The 15,000-nt window shown below is 41.4% G+C and overlaps 1 protein-coding gene across 1 annotated transcript in view; it reads left to right on the top strand.

The window, feature by feature from the left end:
• LOC308372223 (3',5'-cyclic-AMP phosphodiesterase 4D-like) overlaps window positions 1-15,000 on the top strand; it is a gene marked incomplete at both ends in the record, with an annotated part of 53,171 nt that overhangs the window by 28,511 nt on the left and 9,660 nt on the right. The window contains 3 exons of the mRNA XM_080847358.1: window positions 4,956-5,150; window positions 9,213-9,275; window positions 11,693-11,729. Coding sequence (XP_080703484.1) covers window positions 4,956-5,150; window positions 9,213-9,275; window positions 11,693-11,729 — 295 coding nt within the window. The remainder of the gene's footprint in view (window positions 1-4,955; window positions 5,151-9,212; window positions 9,276-11,692; window positions 11,730-15,000) is intronic.

The raw sequence follows: 15,000 nt of genomic DNA, 5'->3' as shown, positions 1-15,000 counted from the left end.
ACTGACCTTATGAGTACACTGCAAAAAATCAGCTTTCAAAAACAAGAAAAAAAAGTAATAAAATGGTGCAAATATTGCTTAAAATAAGCTAAATTAACAGAACAGAAAGATTTGACTTACTAAGAGTTTCTAAAACAAGTTAAAATAGCTAGCCTCAAAGAACCCAAATATATCTTAAAACTAGTGTGGCCAGACTAAAAACAAGTACGTTTGTCAAAATAAGTAAGAATTATTTTCTCAAAATGTAGGAAATTGTGCTTAAATATAGCAAATGCTAGCACCATACTCTTGAAATGAGGCTGTATAAGGCAATTTATCTTGAAATCAGTACAACTACACCTAAAACAAGTAAATATGCCCAAATAAAAAAAAAATAAGAATTATTTCCTCGAAATGTAGAAAAATGTGCCTGTATTCAGCAAATTATAGCACCATCATCTTGAATTGAGGCTATATGCTAGGCAATTTATCTTGAAATAAGTTAAGCTTCTCTGAAAACAAGTGCATTTGCCTAAAAACTATTGGAATAAGGCTATATGTTAGACAATTTATCTTAAAATCAGTAAAGCTACACTAGAAACAAGTACATTTGCCTAGATACCATAAGAATTATTTTCTCAATATCTTAAATTCAGCGATTTTGCTATTTCATTTATTAACTTCATTTTTGGGCTATTTTGCATTTAATCAGATAGGACAGTTGTGCGAGACAGGATGCTAGCTGGAGGGAGGGATTGAGAAATGACCGCAAGTCGGACTCAAACCTGAACTCTTACCTGAACTCTTACCTGTATCCCCATCAGACCCATTCATGGTGCAGGGTTGCTACTGCGTGTGCCACAGCTCCTTCCCTAAAACAGTCATCTGTTCAGGATATTGGCATTTTTTTGGAAAGCAAATGTGCAATTGATCATTGAGATAATATAGATTTTGCAGATAGCACAAAGAATGCTTTAAATAATTTTTAATTAGTAACTTCAACCTAGACACAGTGGCTATGGTAAAAACAGCTGCGAATGCTATCTGCACAATCTCTATTTTCTGAATGATCAATTGCACATATGCATTGACTTCTTAACTCTCCAAAACAAATACCAATATCCTCAAGAGATGACTGTTTTAAGGTTGGAGCTGTGGCGCAAGCGGCAGCAACCCTGCACCATGAATCGGTCTGATGGGGACACAGGTAAGAGCTCAGGTCCGAGACCGACTTGCAGTCGTTTCTCAATCTCTCCCTCCAGCTTGCTTCCTGTCTCTCTCTACTGTCCTATCCGATTAAAGGCCAAAAAGTTTTCGCTGGATATTGAGAAAATATTTCTTACGGTATCTAGGCAAATGTACTTGTTTTGAGTGTAGCTTTACAGATTTCAAGATAAATTGTCTAACATATAGCCTTATTTCAAGATGATGGTGCTAGCTTTTGCCAAATTTAAGCACATTTTCCTACAAATTGAGATACTAATTATAAAATATTTTTGGTATCTAGGCCAATGATCTTGTTTTAAGTGAAGCTTGACTGATTTCAAGATAAATTGCCTAGCATGCAGACTCATTTCAAAAGGATGTTGCTAGCATTTGCTGAATATAAGCACCTTTCCCTACATATTGAGATAATAATTCTTAAATATCTTTGCCATAGGCCAATATTCTTGTTTTTAGTGTAGCTTGACTGATTTCAAGATGAATTGCCTAGCAAGCACACTCATTTCAAAAGGATGTTGCTAGCATTCGCTGAATATAAGCACTGTTCCCTACATATTGAGATAATAATTCTTAAATATTTTTGGCATCTAGGCCAATGTTCTTGTTTTTAGTGTAGCTTGACTGATTTCAAGATGAATTGCCTAGCATGCACACTCGTTTCAAAAGGATGTTGCTAGCATTTGCTGAATATAAGCACTGTTCCCTACATATTGAGAAAATAATTCTTAGATATCTTTGGTATCTAGGCAAATGTACTTGTTTTTAGTGTAGTTTGACTGAGAAGGATAAAATGCTTGAAATAAGAAATTCTGACTTTGACAAAGCCATTTTGTACTTGTAAGTGGGAATCAAACTGCCTTATGATAATGGCAATTCTAGTTTCAAGCATTAACATGCTCAGAACCGGTAAATAACAAGTATTAAACCCTTATTAAGATAAGTAAGGACTGAAACGCTTGAAGCAAGTGAATTTTGTGGGTAAGGTACCTGGCCTGGTCAGCCCTGTGTTGAACATCCAGGGTGGGTGTTGGTTACCTGGGCTGGTTTGCCCATTTTGGTGTGTTGGGTACCAGTGTTGTAAAACCTTTTTTTAATTGAAATATACATTTTTGGAAGAGCCTTTCCTCCTCATGCACCCCCTGAACAGTGGCCACTCATGCCAGCAGTCTTGGATGACTTGTTGCTGTTGTTGTTGTTGTTGTTCTTCATGAGTGTTGTTTACGCAGATGCCAGACAGGACATGGACGCTTCAGAGCCAATATGCACAGGATGAACCTTTGTGATGCTCCAGACTGCCCCTGTGGGGCCCCAGAGCAAACGGCTGATCACATTATAAACGACTGCACCAAGTACCAGTGCCCTGGTCTTCAGGCACTGTCTACCCTGAACAGTGAAGCACTAGCATGCCTAGCGGACACAAGCTTAGTTATCTAAAAGTATGAGATGTATCTTGAGACATACGAATATATATATAGTGTTGTTTATGTTGAGATAATAGTACACACAGTATACAGCCGCGGAAAAAATTAAGAGACCACTTCAAAATTATCAGTTTCTCTGGTTTTACTATTTATTGGTATGTGTTAAAGTAAAATGTACATTTTTGTTTTATTCTATAACCTACTGGCAACATTCCTACCAAATTTCAAATAAAAATATTGTCATTTAGATCATTTATTTGCAGAAAAATGACAATTGGTCAAAATAGCAAAAAAGATGCAGTGTCTTCAGATCTCGAATAATGCAAAGAAAACAAGCTCATATTCATTTTTAAACTACACAATACTAATGCTTACACTTAGGAAGAGTTCAGAAATCAATATTTGGTGGAATAACCTTGATTTAAAATCACAACTTTCATGTGTGTTGGCATGCTCTCCACCAGTCTTTCACATTGCCGTTGGGTGACTTTATACTACTCCTGGCGCAAGAATTCAAGCAGCTCGGCTTCTTTTCATGGCTTGTGACCATCCATCTTCCTCTTGATCACATTTCAGAGTTTTTTTTATGGGATTCAGGTCTCGAAATTGGGCTGGCCATGACAGGGTCCTGATCTGGTGATACTCCATCCACACCTTTACTGGCCTGGCTGTGTGGCATGGAGCATTGCCCTGCTGGAAAAAACACTTCTCAGAGTTGGGGAACATTGTCAGAGCAAAAGGAAGCAAGTTTTTCTTCCGGGACAACGTTGTACTTTGCCTGGCTGAGGTTTGTAAAAGACCATAAGGGTTGAAAAAGCGGACTGGAGGTTCTTCTAAGTTCGTCTTCTCTGATGAGTCCGATTTCACAGTAGGTGCAAGACTCTCTGGCTTGTAGGCCTCTCCAGGTCTCCGTCTAACCATCAGACGACCATGTGTTGGGCAAAGCTGAAAATTGGACTCATCAGAGAAGACGAACTAGAAGACCCTCCAGTCCGCTTTTTTCAATCCTTATGGTCTTTTACAAACCTCTGCCAGGCAAAGTACAACGTTGTCCCGGAAGAAAAACTTGCTTCCTTTAGCTCTGACAATGTTCCCCAACTCTGAGAAATGTTTTTTCCAGCAGGGCAATGCTCCATGCCACACAGCCAGGCCAGTAAAGGTGTGGATGGAGTACCACCAGATCAGGACCCTGTCATGGCCAGCCCAATTTCGAGACCTGAATCCCATAAAAAAACCTCTGAAATGTGATCAAGAGGAAGATGGATGGTCACAAGCCATGAAAAGAAGCCGAGCTGCTTGAATTCTTGCGCCAGGAGTAGCATAAAGTCACCCAACGGCAATGTGAAAGACTGGTGGAGAGCATGCCAAGACACATGAAAGTTGTGATTTTAAATCAAGGTTATTCCACCAAATATTGATTTCTGAACTCTTCCTAAGTGTAAGCATTAGTATTGTGTAGTTTAAAAATGAATATGAGCTTGTTTTCTTTGCATTATTCGAGATCTGAAGACACTGCATCTTTTTTGCTATTTTGACCAATTGTCATTTTTCTACAAAAAAATGATCTAAATGACAATATTTTTATTTGAAATTTGGTAGGAATGTTGCCAGTAGGTTATAGAATAAAACAAAAATGTACATTTTACTTTAACACATACCAATAAATAGTAAAACCAGAGAAACTGATAATTTTGAAGTGGTCTCTTAATTTTTTCCGCGGCTGTATGTTGCTGGCTGGGAGATGCACTGAGGCTGGTGTTGGGTTGACTGTTCCAAAGTAAAAAATGAGGAAGAGGAAGTAGCCCTTATGATACCTGAGACAACCTGCAAACAGGTGAATCTCATGGGCCATTAGGACTCAGCTCTGCCTCCTAGCTCACCGTACCAAAACATAGGGCAGGACACAGGAAGGAAAAACATAGAGGTAATGTCGGGTCATTACTGTCTTGTGTAAATAGTCAGTTCTATGAATTTGGGTTACATTTGCTGCAGTTAAAGCAATAATAATATGTTTTGGTCTAAAACTAGCAAGCTAAATACCTGAGAGGCATGCCAAACCTTGCTAACCTCATAAACAGGCCAGGTGGCACTGATGGAAGCTTGCTAACATGTAGCCTGGTGTCCTTTGGTAATATGATTGGCAATATTGTGCTGTGAAAGCTCTTTTTTTGTTTTTTACATTTCCACGGGGTACAACAGGTGTGTTTATCTGTCCTTCACATGACCATAGACCATCAAAATGGATTTGAAGATGATACCAAAGCTACAAAACTAACAAAAAATTGTTGCATAGTGTTGCTTCAACTGAACGTCTCTTTCTTCTCCCTGCAGCTTTGACGTGGACAATGGTCCAGGCTCGGGCAGGAGTCCGCTGGACGCGATGTGCAGTCCAGGCTCCGGGCTGGTGCTGCAGGCCAACTTCGCTTCGCACAGCCAGCGGCGAGAGTCCTTCCTGTACCGGTCCGACAGCGATTACGACCTCTCACCCAAGTCCTTATCCCGAAACTCCTCTATCGCCAGCGACATGTGAGTCCAGCCTGCAAATACACACATTGAGGGTCAGTTTACTCCCTAAAGTTCACATGAGGGTCAGTATGCTCCCTAAAGTTCACATGAGGGTCAGTATGCTCCCTAAAGTTCACATGAGGGTCAGTATGCCCCCTACAGTTCACATGAGGGTCAGTATGCCCCCTACAGTTCACATGAGGGTCAGTATGCCCCCTAAAGTTCACATGAGGGTCAGTATGCTCCCTAAAGTTCACATGAGGGTCAGTATGCCCCCTACAGTTCACATGAGGGTCAGTATGCTCCCTAAAGTTCACATGAGGGTCAGTATGCCCCCTAAAGTTCACATGAGGGTCAGTATGCCCCCTAAAGTGCACATGAGGGTCAGTATGCCCCCTACAGTTCACATGAGGGTCAGTATGCTCCCTAAAGTTCACATGAGGGTCAGTATGCCCCCTACAGTTCACATGAGGGTCAGTATGCCCCCTAAAGTTCACATGAGGGTCAGTATGCTCCCTACAGTTCACATGAGGGTCAGTATGCCCCCTAAAGTTCACATGAGGGTCAGTATGCCCCCTAAAGTGCACATGAGGGTCAGTATGCCCCCTACAGTTCACATGAGGGTCAGTATGCTCCCTAAAGTTCACATGAGGGTCAGTATGCCCCCTACAGTTCACATGAGGGTCAGTATGCCCCCTAAAGTTCACATGAGGGTCAGTATGCTCCCTAAAGTTCACATGAGGGTCAGTATGCCCCCTAAAGTTCACATGAGGGTCAGTATGCCCCCTACAGTTCACATGAGGGTCAGTATGCTCCCTAAAGTTCACATGAGGGTCAGTATGCCCCCTAAAGTTCACATGAGGGTCAGTATGCCCCCTACAGTTCACATGAGGGTCAGTATGCCCCCTACAGTTCACATGAGGGTCAGTATGCCCCCTACAGTTCACATGAGGGTCAGTATGCCCCCTACAGTTCACATGAGGGTCAGTATGCTCCCTAAATTAAACATGAGGGTCAGAATGAACCCTTAAGTGAACATTAGGGGGCACAAGGGTCAGTTTGCTCACTAAATTAAACATGAGGGTCAGAATGATCCCTTAAGTGAACATTAGGGGGCACAAGGGTCAGTTTGCTCCCTAAAGTTCACATGAGGGTCAGTATGATCCCTAAAGCTCACATAAGGGTCAATATAAATCCACATAAAACCTGACTGCAACATCATCACACATGTAACCTGTAATACTGTATGGACTGGCCCTAGTTGGGTTGTCAATTGTAATTCTCACGTGCATGAGTGAGTGAGTGAGTGAGTGAGTGAGTGAGTGAGTGAGTGAGTGAGTGAGTGAGTGCGTGCGTGCGTGCGTGCGTGCGTGCGTGCGTGCGTGCGTGCGTGCGTGAGTGAGTGAGTGAGTGAGAGTGTGCATGCGTGGATGTGTGTGTTGGCCTGCTCTGTGGAGAAGACTGCACCACATTGTGAAGCAGGCACCAGCTACATCACTGAAATTAGTACTATGCACGTCCACATACTTAAGCCACCTCGTGTTTGTGAGTGTGTGTATGTGTGTGAGAGAGAAAGTGTTTGCTTCTGTGTAACGTATGTGTGTATATATATATATATACGTATATGTGTGTGAGTGTGAGGGTGAGGGTGAGGGTGAGGGCGAGGGTGATTGTGTGTATGTGTGTGAGAGAGAGTGTTTGTTTTTCTGTGTAATGTTTATATAGGTGTATATGTGTGCGAATGTGCGAGTTTCTGTTCCAGTGTAATGTTTGTTTGTGAGGCCTTTGGCTGTGGGTGTGTACTGTATGCCTCATTCAAGTTTTACTGTGTGTTGTTGGAGCTTCTCTTTGTGTGTGTGCATATCTCTATATTCTCTTTGTTTGTGTTTGATGTCTGAAGTAAGTTGCTGTGTGTTATGTTATGATATCTATTCTCTGTTTCTACGTACATGTATGAGTGTTTCTATATGTGTAGATATTGGTGTTTGTCAGATGGCTGATATAGACAACTATGTGTGTCTGCAAGGTTTGAATATGTGTGTTTTCATGAGTTTAGAATTTGTATTTGTGTGTGTGTTTGTGTGTGTGTGTGTGTGTGTGTGTGCGTGTGCGCGTGTGTGTGTCTGTGTGTGTGTGTGAGTGTGTGTGCGTGTGTGTGCGTGCGTGCGTGCGTGTGTGTGTGTGTGTGTGTGTTTTGGCACATACAGTATGTGTTAGTTTCTGACAGTAGCTTTGTTTGGAATGCCCACTCACTCACTCTATAGTCCACTATATAGAGCATCAGCTTTTTTCTAGTGCTGTTCGAATTCTCAAGTTTAAATTTCATTCACTATATAGTGCATTATGAAATTTCCATTATTCATTGTTAGGTGAGCAAACTGAAAAAGGCCGAACAATCCTTAGTTAACATGTTAGTAATGAGTTGGATACGCCTTTAAAAATAAATAAAATTATGCTATGTCTGAGTACCTTTTCAATAGCATCCTTTGCAAATGGTTTCAGTTTAATTTGTCTTTTTTATTAAACTTCCTATAAGCAATATCTTAATTTTCGTACAGTAGAGGAAATCAAGAAAAAAATCTGCATGAGTGATGAAACCAAAGCCACATTAAACTTTTTGAATACCAAGGAAAATATTGAATATGTAAGGGATAACGGCCGACGAGCTGTGCAGTTCTACAAAGTTAATGGACGCTGCGGGGCAAAGAACTCCACAACGCGCAGCGGAGTGGAGTTGCTCCGCGAAGTCCATTAACTTTGTAGAACTGCACAGCTCGGAGGCCGTTATCCCGCTTATCTCCCGCTTACAACATCCAAAAATGTTTTTATTATTATTATTATTTAGAATTTCCTTTATCTTTTCCTTTATATAGGAAACTTAATACGCATAATAACCTGATGAATTCTTGATTTGAAGCCTAGTGCTCCCGTTAGAGAAAGTAGTGAGAAAGTAGTGCGTGGAACTGGTGTTATCATATGACCTTTAGTTTCCCCGGGCATTGCTGCAAAGTGACACTCATGAGCTCTCCTCTGTAAACGGACACACGGACACAGGTGTTGTTCATAAGGTTTTACTATTTAAAGTTGAACTCCACGTTTCCGTTGATGGTGAAGTTGGACAGAGCAACAGGGAGGTCAAGTTTGGTAATTTTGGTCGATGGCTCACAATCGACAGCAACGCGTTGAGGAGCAGGCGAGTTAGCCCTGTGAGCTGGACCACTGGCCGTTAAAATGTCACTCCATCGCTTCCTCTCAACTACACTTGGGGTCCAATAGTTTTTCAGGCTGGACTCGCACCTATGCCCAGTGACTGCCATTAAAATAACAAAAACTACAATGGGACACTTTCAACTTTGTTAATATTTGTTTATATTGATTTGGATACCGCCACTAACTCGCGTGTGAGAGCAACGTTATATTATAGCAGTGAGGCTAGCTAGCTACTGTGTTTCAATGGATTTTTGGTCTAAGCATTAGCAGCTGCCTACAAATAATATTCGAGACTTTCAGTTAAGACTTACAATACTCTGCAACATTCGTGTAGCACATAAACAACTAACCGAGTCAATTTAGACATATAAAAAGTTGTGTAGATAGCTTAATTCACATAAAACATTTCCCACTAACTTCTCCCAACACGCCGCCATCTTGGTTCTAATTATCCTAGCTGTCAAAAAATAAACGTTACGTTGGTTGTCAATGGTAACCATTCAAGAGCATTGATATGGAACGGCGATTTAACTTTTCTACTGGGACTACGTCCAAGGTGTGCATCTATATAAACTTATTGTACACCCCATTAGCCAATCAGAGGGAGATAAGTAGAAATATCTAATTTGTTGTCTTTTAGGTAAGCATTCCATTGCCATGTTTTCATCACTATGTTGCTAAGTTACCAACATGGAATTTTTAACGTTTGATTCTCTACATAGTGAACTCAATAGCTTTTTCTATACAGTAGCAAGTGAGTTGGTGAGTGGATGTTCTGAACACAGCTAGTAAGTGTGTCTGTGTGTGTGTGTGTGTGTGTGTGTGTGTTTTGGTGTGTGAGTGTATCTGACGCCTCATTGTCCTCGCTGCTAGGCAACACCACCAACAGAGGCCTGGACTGGTCTCACGGAGGTCTGAACCTGTCATAAGTGGCACGTAAGTTCTGTCTGGTTGCCACGCCGACACAGGAATGTTTTGCCTGGTCTAGTTGGTTTATTGTGCATCACATTGCCTGCCTATGGCCATGTTGCCACGCTTTGGTTGCATGCCTACGCCCATGCCCGGCAGCATGAATACGGTGATGCCCACAGCCATCAGCACCGGCTGACTGGTGGAGCAGAGGCAGTCACCGGGGCGTTAAAATGAACAGAAAATGAAATGGTTTTCCATCCGGGAACTGGCATGGAGGGTCTCATTTTGTGAGTGCCTGTGTGTGTTTGTGTGTGTGTCTGTGTGTGTGTGCATGTGTGTTTGCAAGTGTCTGTGTGTTCATGTGTGTGTACATTCTTTTCCATGTGCTCAGAAACACATGGTCTTCCAAAATTTCACTAATTTGTGGAGTTCACCCCCAACACACCCCAGTACACCCCAATACAAATGTAGTATGACTAAATAGAGGCGTGGGTTATATTTTGACATGACTTCCTGTTGTTGTTGTAGTATAGGGTAGTTGTAGAGCTATTGTAATGTTGGGGCTGTGTGCGAAAGGTCTAGGTTATATTTAGAGCTCTCTCCTGGCAGCTCAGTGTGCTTCTAGATTTGAACCTGTGACACTACATTCTTCATACCCCTGTCAGCTTTGCTCTCCATATTTGGACACACACACAGACTTACAAATAAACACACCAGCACATACACAAAAACTACAAACACACACACACACATGCAGTGGACAGTTGACTGTAGCAATGCAGGGAGTTCTTCATATAGCAACAACAACACAAGGAGCTCCTTCTCTCTATCTGACACTGACTCACTCACTCAACCACTCATTCACTGACTCACTAACCCACTGACTCACTCACTCAGTCACTCACTGATTCACTCACTCATTCACTCCTTCACTGATTCATTCACTCACCCATCCAGCCAGTCACCCACCTACCTACTAGCTAACCTACCCACTTGCCCACCCACCCACTCACTCACCCACCCACTCACACACTCACTCACTCACCTACTCACTCACCCACTCTCACACTCTTTCACCCACTCACTCACACACTCTCTCACCCACTCATTCACTGATTCACTCACTCACTGACTCACTCATTCACTGATTGACTCACTCACTGATTCACTCACTTACTGACTGACTGACTCACTCACTCACTCACAGATTCACTCACTCACTGACAGACTTATTCACTGATTAAATCACTCACTCCCTCCCTCCCGTACTCACTCTTGCTCTCTTCCTTTGTCTTCTTTTATCCATTGTTCTTTGAGTCTTCCTCTTCCTCTCTTCATCTAGCTCTCTCTTCCTAGCTCCCTGCTCTATACATGAGTGGATTCCCCTCTCAGGGTGTTATGTCTTAGAAGATAGATGTCATAGGTTTCCCACACGCTTCCCTCTTATCTCCATATAACAGTTGAAGGACAGTCTCTTCTCAAAGACGTTTTATTTATTATGAGAGAACAAAACCATTCTGTTTTTTTGTATCATTATAGCATTTAACTCAATAGCACACTTTTTGAGTTGCTAGCTATGTCATTTTGAAGACCTATTACTTCTTGCATAATCGACCCTTGTTTTACTCAATCGACATCATTATTCAAAGCAATGGCACTATGAGACAAGATAAATCCTATAATATGTCTATTGTTTAACAATAATAAAACATGGTTTTGGAGAACAGAACTGTCTCAGCGTTTTTAGGTTTCCAGCAAGCATATACTTTCTCATGGTATCCAACATTTCCAGAACTTCCTCACGTACAGAGAAGGCCTTGGTCACTGATGCTTCTGACAGATTAGACCCACTGTGCAGAAATAGAACACATAGAAATAGATTTTCTATTCGCTACTCAAATTAAGATGAGGTGAAGTCTTTTAGGGGTAGAGCTCTGACTCATGCTTCATGGGCAACAAAACTGATGGATATAAAATACGTTAGAGTGTCTGTGTAAGGATATATGTAAGAAAGAAGAGAGACAGAAAGACAAAAAGAAGTGAGAATTCTCTGTACTGTGTGTTGGTGTATAAGCGTCTGATGTGTGAAAATTCATGCCTGTGTGTGCGTGAATGCATGTGTGTGTGTGTGTGTGTGAGTGTGTGTGCATGCCTAACAACTCATCCATACTTAGGGCTGAGCAACAGGACCCCCAGGATCACGCACCCACACAAACACACACACACAGAGGACTGATGCATGACATGTTTTGGTTGTCATCCTCACCCATGGATTCTCTGAGTTTGTGTGCATGGGTGTGTGTGTGTGTGTGTGTGTGTGTGTGTGTGTGTGTGTGTGTGTGTGTGTGTGTGTGTGTGTGTGTGTGTGCTTATGTCTGATTGTCTGTGTTTGACAGGTCTTATGAACATGGATGAACATTTTCTGTTTTGTTTTCTTTCAGTCATGGAGATGACCTCATTGTGACACCATTTGCACAGGTTAGTATCTTAGACTAGTTACTGTGGTAGAATAATTAGTATAGGTGTGAATTGTCAGTATGTTAAAGTTGTTAGGAATCATCAGGGAAAGGACCCGATCGCAGACCGGATGAACACAAACTTGGGATTTATTCACAAAAACACAGAAGATCCAGGCAAAAACTACAAAAGTGTCTCTCACCAAAGACAAAGAGTCTCTCACCAAAGACACTTAACAGGACTGAAGACTAACATTTAGTTACGAACCGACAGGGAACACAGAACAGACTGAACCTAAATAACAGAGGGGGAACTAGACATCAAGACACAGGTGAACTAAAACAAGGTTAATTAACAAGACACAGCAGGCACCAATTAGGGACACAAACCGGTTGATTAACAAGGCAGGTGTGGTAGGGGATGGAAAAAACCAGGACATGGTGGAAGGCAGGTGGGGGCAGAGTTCAGAACGACACAAAGAAGCACATGGAATTGATAAACAAACACAGGAAAACAAAGGGCAAAAAACACACACAAGAAACACGTGACTAAAAAGGGCAAACACAAAACGGACAGAGCAGGATCCTGACAAAAGTAGTTTGTATGTTAGAAGGGTTAGTATGTTGTTAGTGTAGTTAGTATACCAGAGTAGTAAAAAATGCAGTCCATGATTCGGTTTCAGTTTTGCAAATGGCTGTTGATATCTGAGCTCAACAGCCTATCATATTACAGCCCTCCCTACTGTGGACCTGGGCCCTGTTCGGCGTACAACTCAAGCTAAGATAATTAATTTAGCTCGCAACTGGAGATTAACTAGCTCGCTAAATGAGAACAGGCCAAGCCGGTCTGGCGACGAGCGCTAATTTATTTTAACCTCAAGTTAATTTATCTCGTCAGCTAAATTGCGCGTGCACGTCTTGCTTCAAAAGGCAAGAAAGGTCGATCCCCAAAACCATGATTTTTTTTTAAAGGTACAATGGTCTAAACTCAAAGAAAAAGACCATTTTTTTTCTCCGATAAGGCAGGATATGATCATGAACGCGTTATGAAGAATTCAAGACCATAATCATGTCAAAATTCAACACTCCCGCGGCTACCACAGCAATATAAGAAACTGTCTATAAGATGTATAATACGTGACATATTTCCCCTACACAGAAAGGTACTATGGTGCAGCGGGTTTAGCGTATGGCTTGCATGCCGTAGATCACCGGTTTAACTCCCCTCACCCTCGTAAGAATTTTAAAATCGCTTTGAATAAAACCGTCTGCTAAATGACTAAATGTATTAATAAGAAATTCAATACATTTAAGCAATGAAAAGAAATTGTGTCTATTTCTCTCTTCTTATCATGCATCCACCTTACCATCCACCATTCACTACCGCACAAACACTAGACACGTTTGCAAAACTAAACGTTTGCAATGATGTAAGTTAAAGTAGGTAAAACAACTTTAGCCAATATCTATTTGGGTTATGTGCTCAAATTTCCTGGGATCAAAGAAAACGTTAGTATTCATGTGCAAACTAAAAATCACGTCTCAGGCTGCACATGAAAGTTATTTCGGGTTTATCAACTGTACCAATGTCTCAACTGTACTATAGGCTACCACTGTCATATAATTATGAGTGCTTTGTTCTCCGCATCGCCGACATTACAAAAATGAAGGCTACCACTCGCAAGAAAGTGATGATTGACATTCAATGTTTGACGGTGGTGTATGCAATAAATGACTCGAGAAGGTCTTCTAAATTAATTATTCCTTGTCGGGTGGATCGGTAGCGCTCATACAAGAACTCATCATGATGGAAAAATGGATCTTCTTGGCGATCGCAAAGAACTCTTCCTACGCTAATCAAACTATGACTCCTTGTCAATGGGATCCCTCCTTTTGGCGTGGGTGTGGCAAGTTTAGCCAGCTAAACTTTGCTTAGCCTGCCCTGGAGCAGGCTAGGGCTAAGCGATTAATTACCATGGAAATTGAGCAAAAGTTGCTACGCCGAATCCGCTAAAGCGGTGTTGTCTTTTTTTAGCCTGGAATTTAGCTCGCTAAACCGCTTAGCGAGTGTCGCCGAACAGTACCCTGGAGCACCGCGTTGATGGGCTGGGATTGTTTAGGGCTGGTTCCGAGCCACTCTGTTTCCCATTTACAGAGCACATTTAATGATTTTTTGATTGCAAACACTGAACAGACAGCCACATGACCATGAGGAGCAATTGTCTGAGTTTGGCAAAAAGTGAATGAGATTGGAATGGCCGACTGCACCTTAAATATGTTACAATAGTCAATTAAATATGATAGTTATTATGGTAGAATTAAGCAATATAGCACGAGTGGGAGTGGGGTAGGTAAGGGATAATCCCATGGGTGGTGTTCGGCCGTAGCCACCGAGGCCGCCAGGCCGAGTGGCGTAGGCAACAACACCCGTGGGATTATCCCTTACCTACCCCACTCCCACGAGTGCTATATTGCTTTTATAAAACAATTCTACAGTCAACATATTAACATTTCAACACGAAGTTATTGATTAAAAATGGTTTATTTCGCCATTGTTTCTCCGCAACAAAAAATAGTTCCATTGTCAACGTCTTGGTTTGGAATTTTAAAAACTTTGAATTAACGGTTATCATCAATGCAAATGTTTCATCGCGGAGTGATTTATTTTTAGCTGTGAAAAGTCCCGTAACTGTAGGTATGTTGAAGAATAACCTATAGCATGGAACGTCTCTCGTCCAATCAGAAACAGCTAAATTACGCGCTAGAACCCAATTGTTTTATAAAGGTTCATATACGGGTAACTAAAATAAGTTATTTTCAAATTATTATTTGTATTATTAAATTTGCATATTTAAAATAAGTTCTTTAGTTAGCATGTTAGCATACAAGAATGGTTGGTATCCTAAACATATTCTGGGTAACAACACGATACACAACTCTACACTCTTCACTACATAAATACCTTTGATTGTTTTTTTGATGTGGGTCAGTTTACCTATACACTAGAAGAGTACTTTGCTATGGTTGTATTGGTCAGTTTACCTATACACTAGAAGAGTACTATAGTTGTATTGCTCACATAGCCTTTCATCTGGTTCTCCATTCCCTGTCGTCACGTCACATCACATAACATCACAAGTGGTCATATAACACATCACGAGTGTCATGGTCAGTGTAGGAACCACGGGATCAGACAGGTTCTGACATCTACCCGGTCTGAACCACGTGGCAATGCTTTTACTGTTCTAAAACGTAGTAAAACTTATTTAAAAAGGCCTTTTTTATTTCCATAA

Source organism: Sprattus sprattus, assembly GCF_963457725.1.
Source record: "Sprattus sprattus genome assembly, chromosome: 11".
Lineage (NCBI taxonomy): Eukaryota > Metazoa > Chordata > Actinopteri > Clupeiformes > Clupeidae > Sprattus > Sprattus sprattus.
This window is presented reverse-complemented; position numbering and strand designations above follow the sequence as displayed.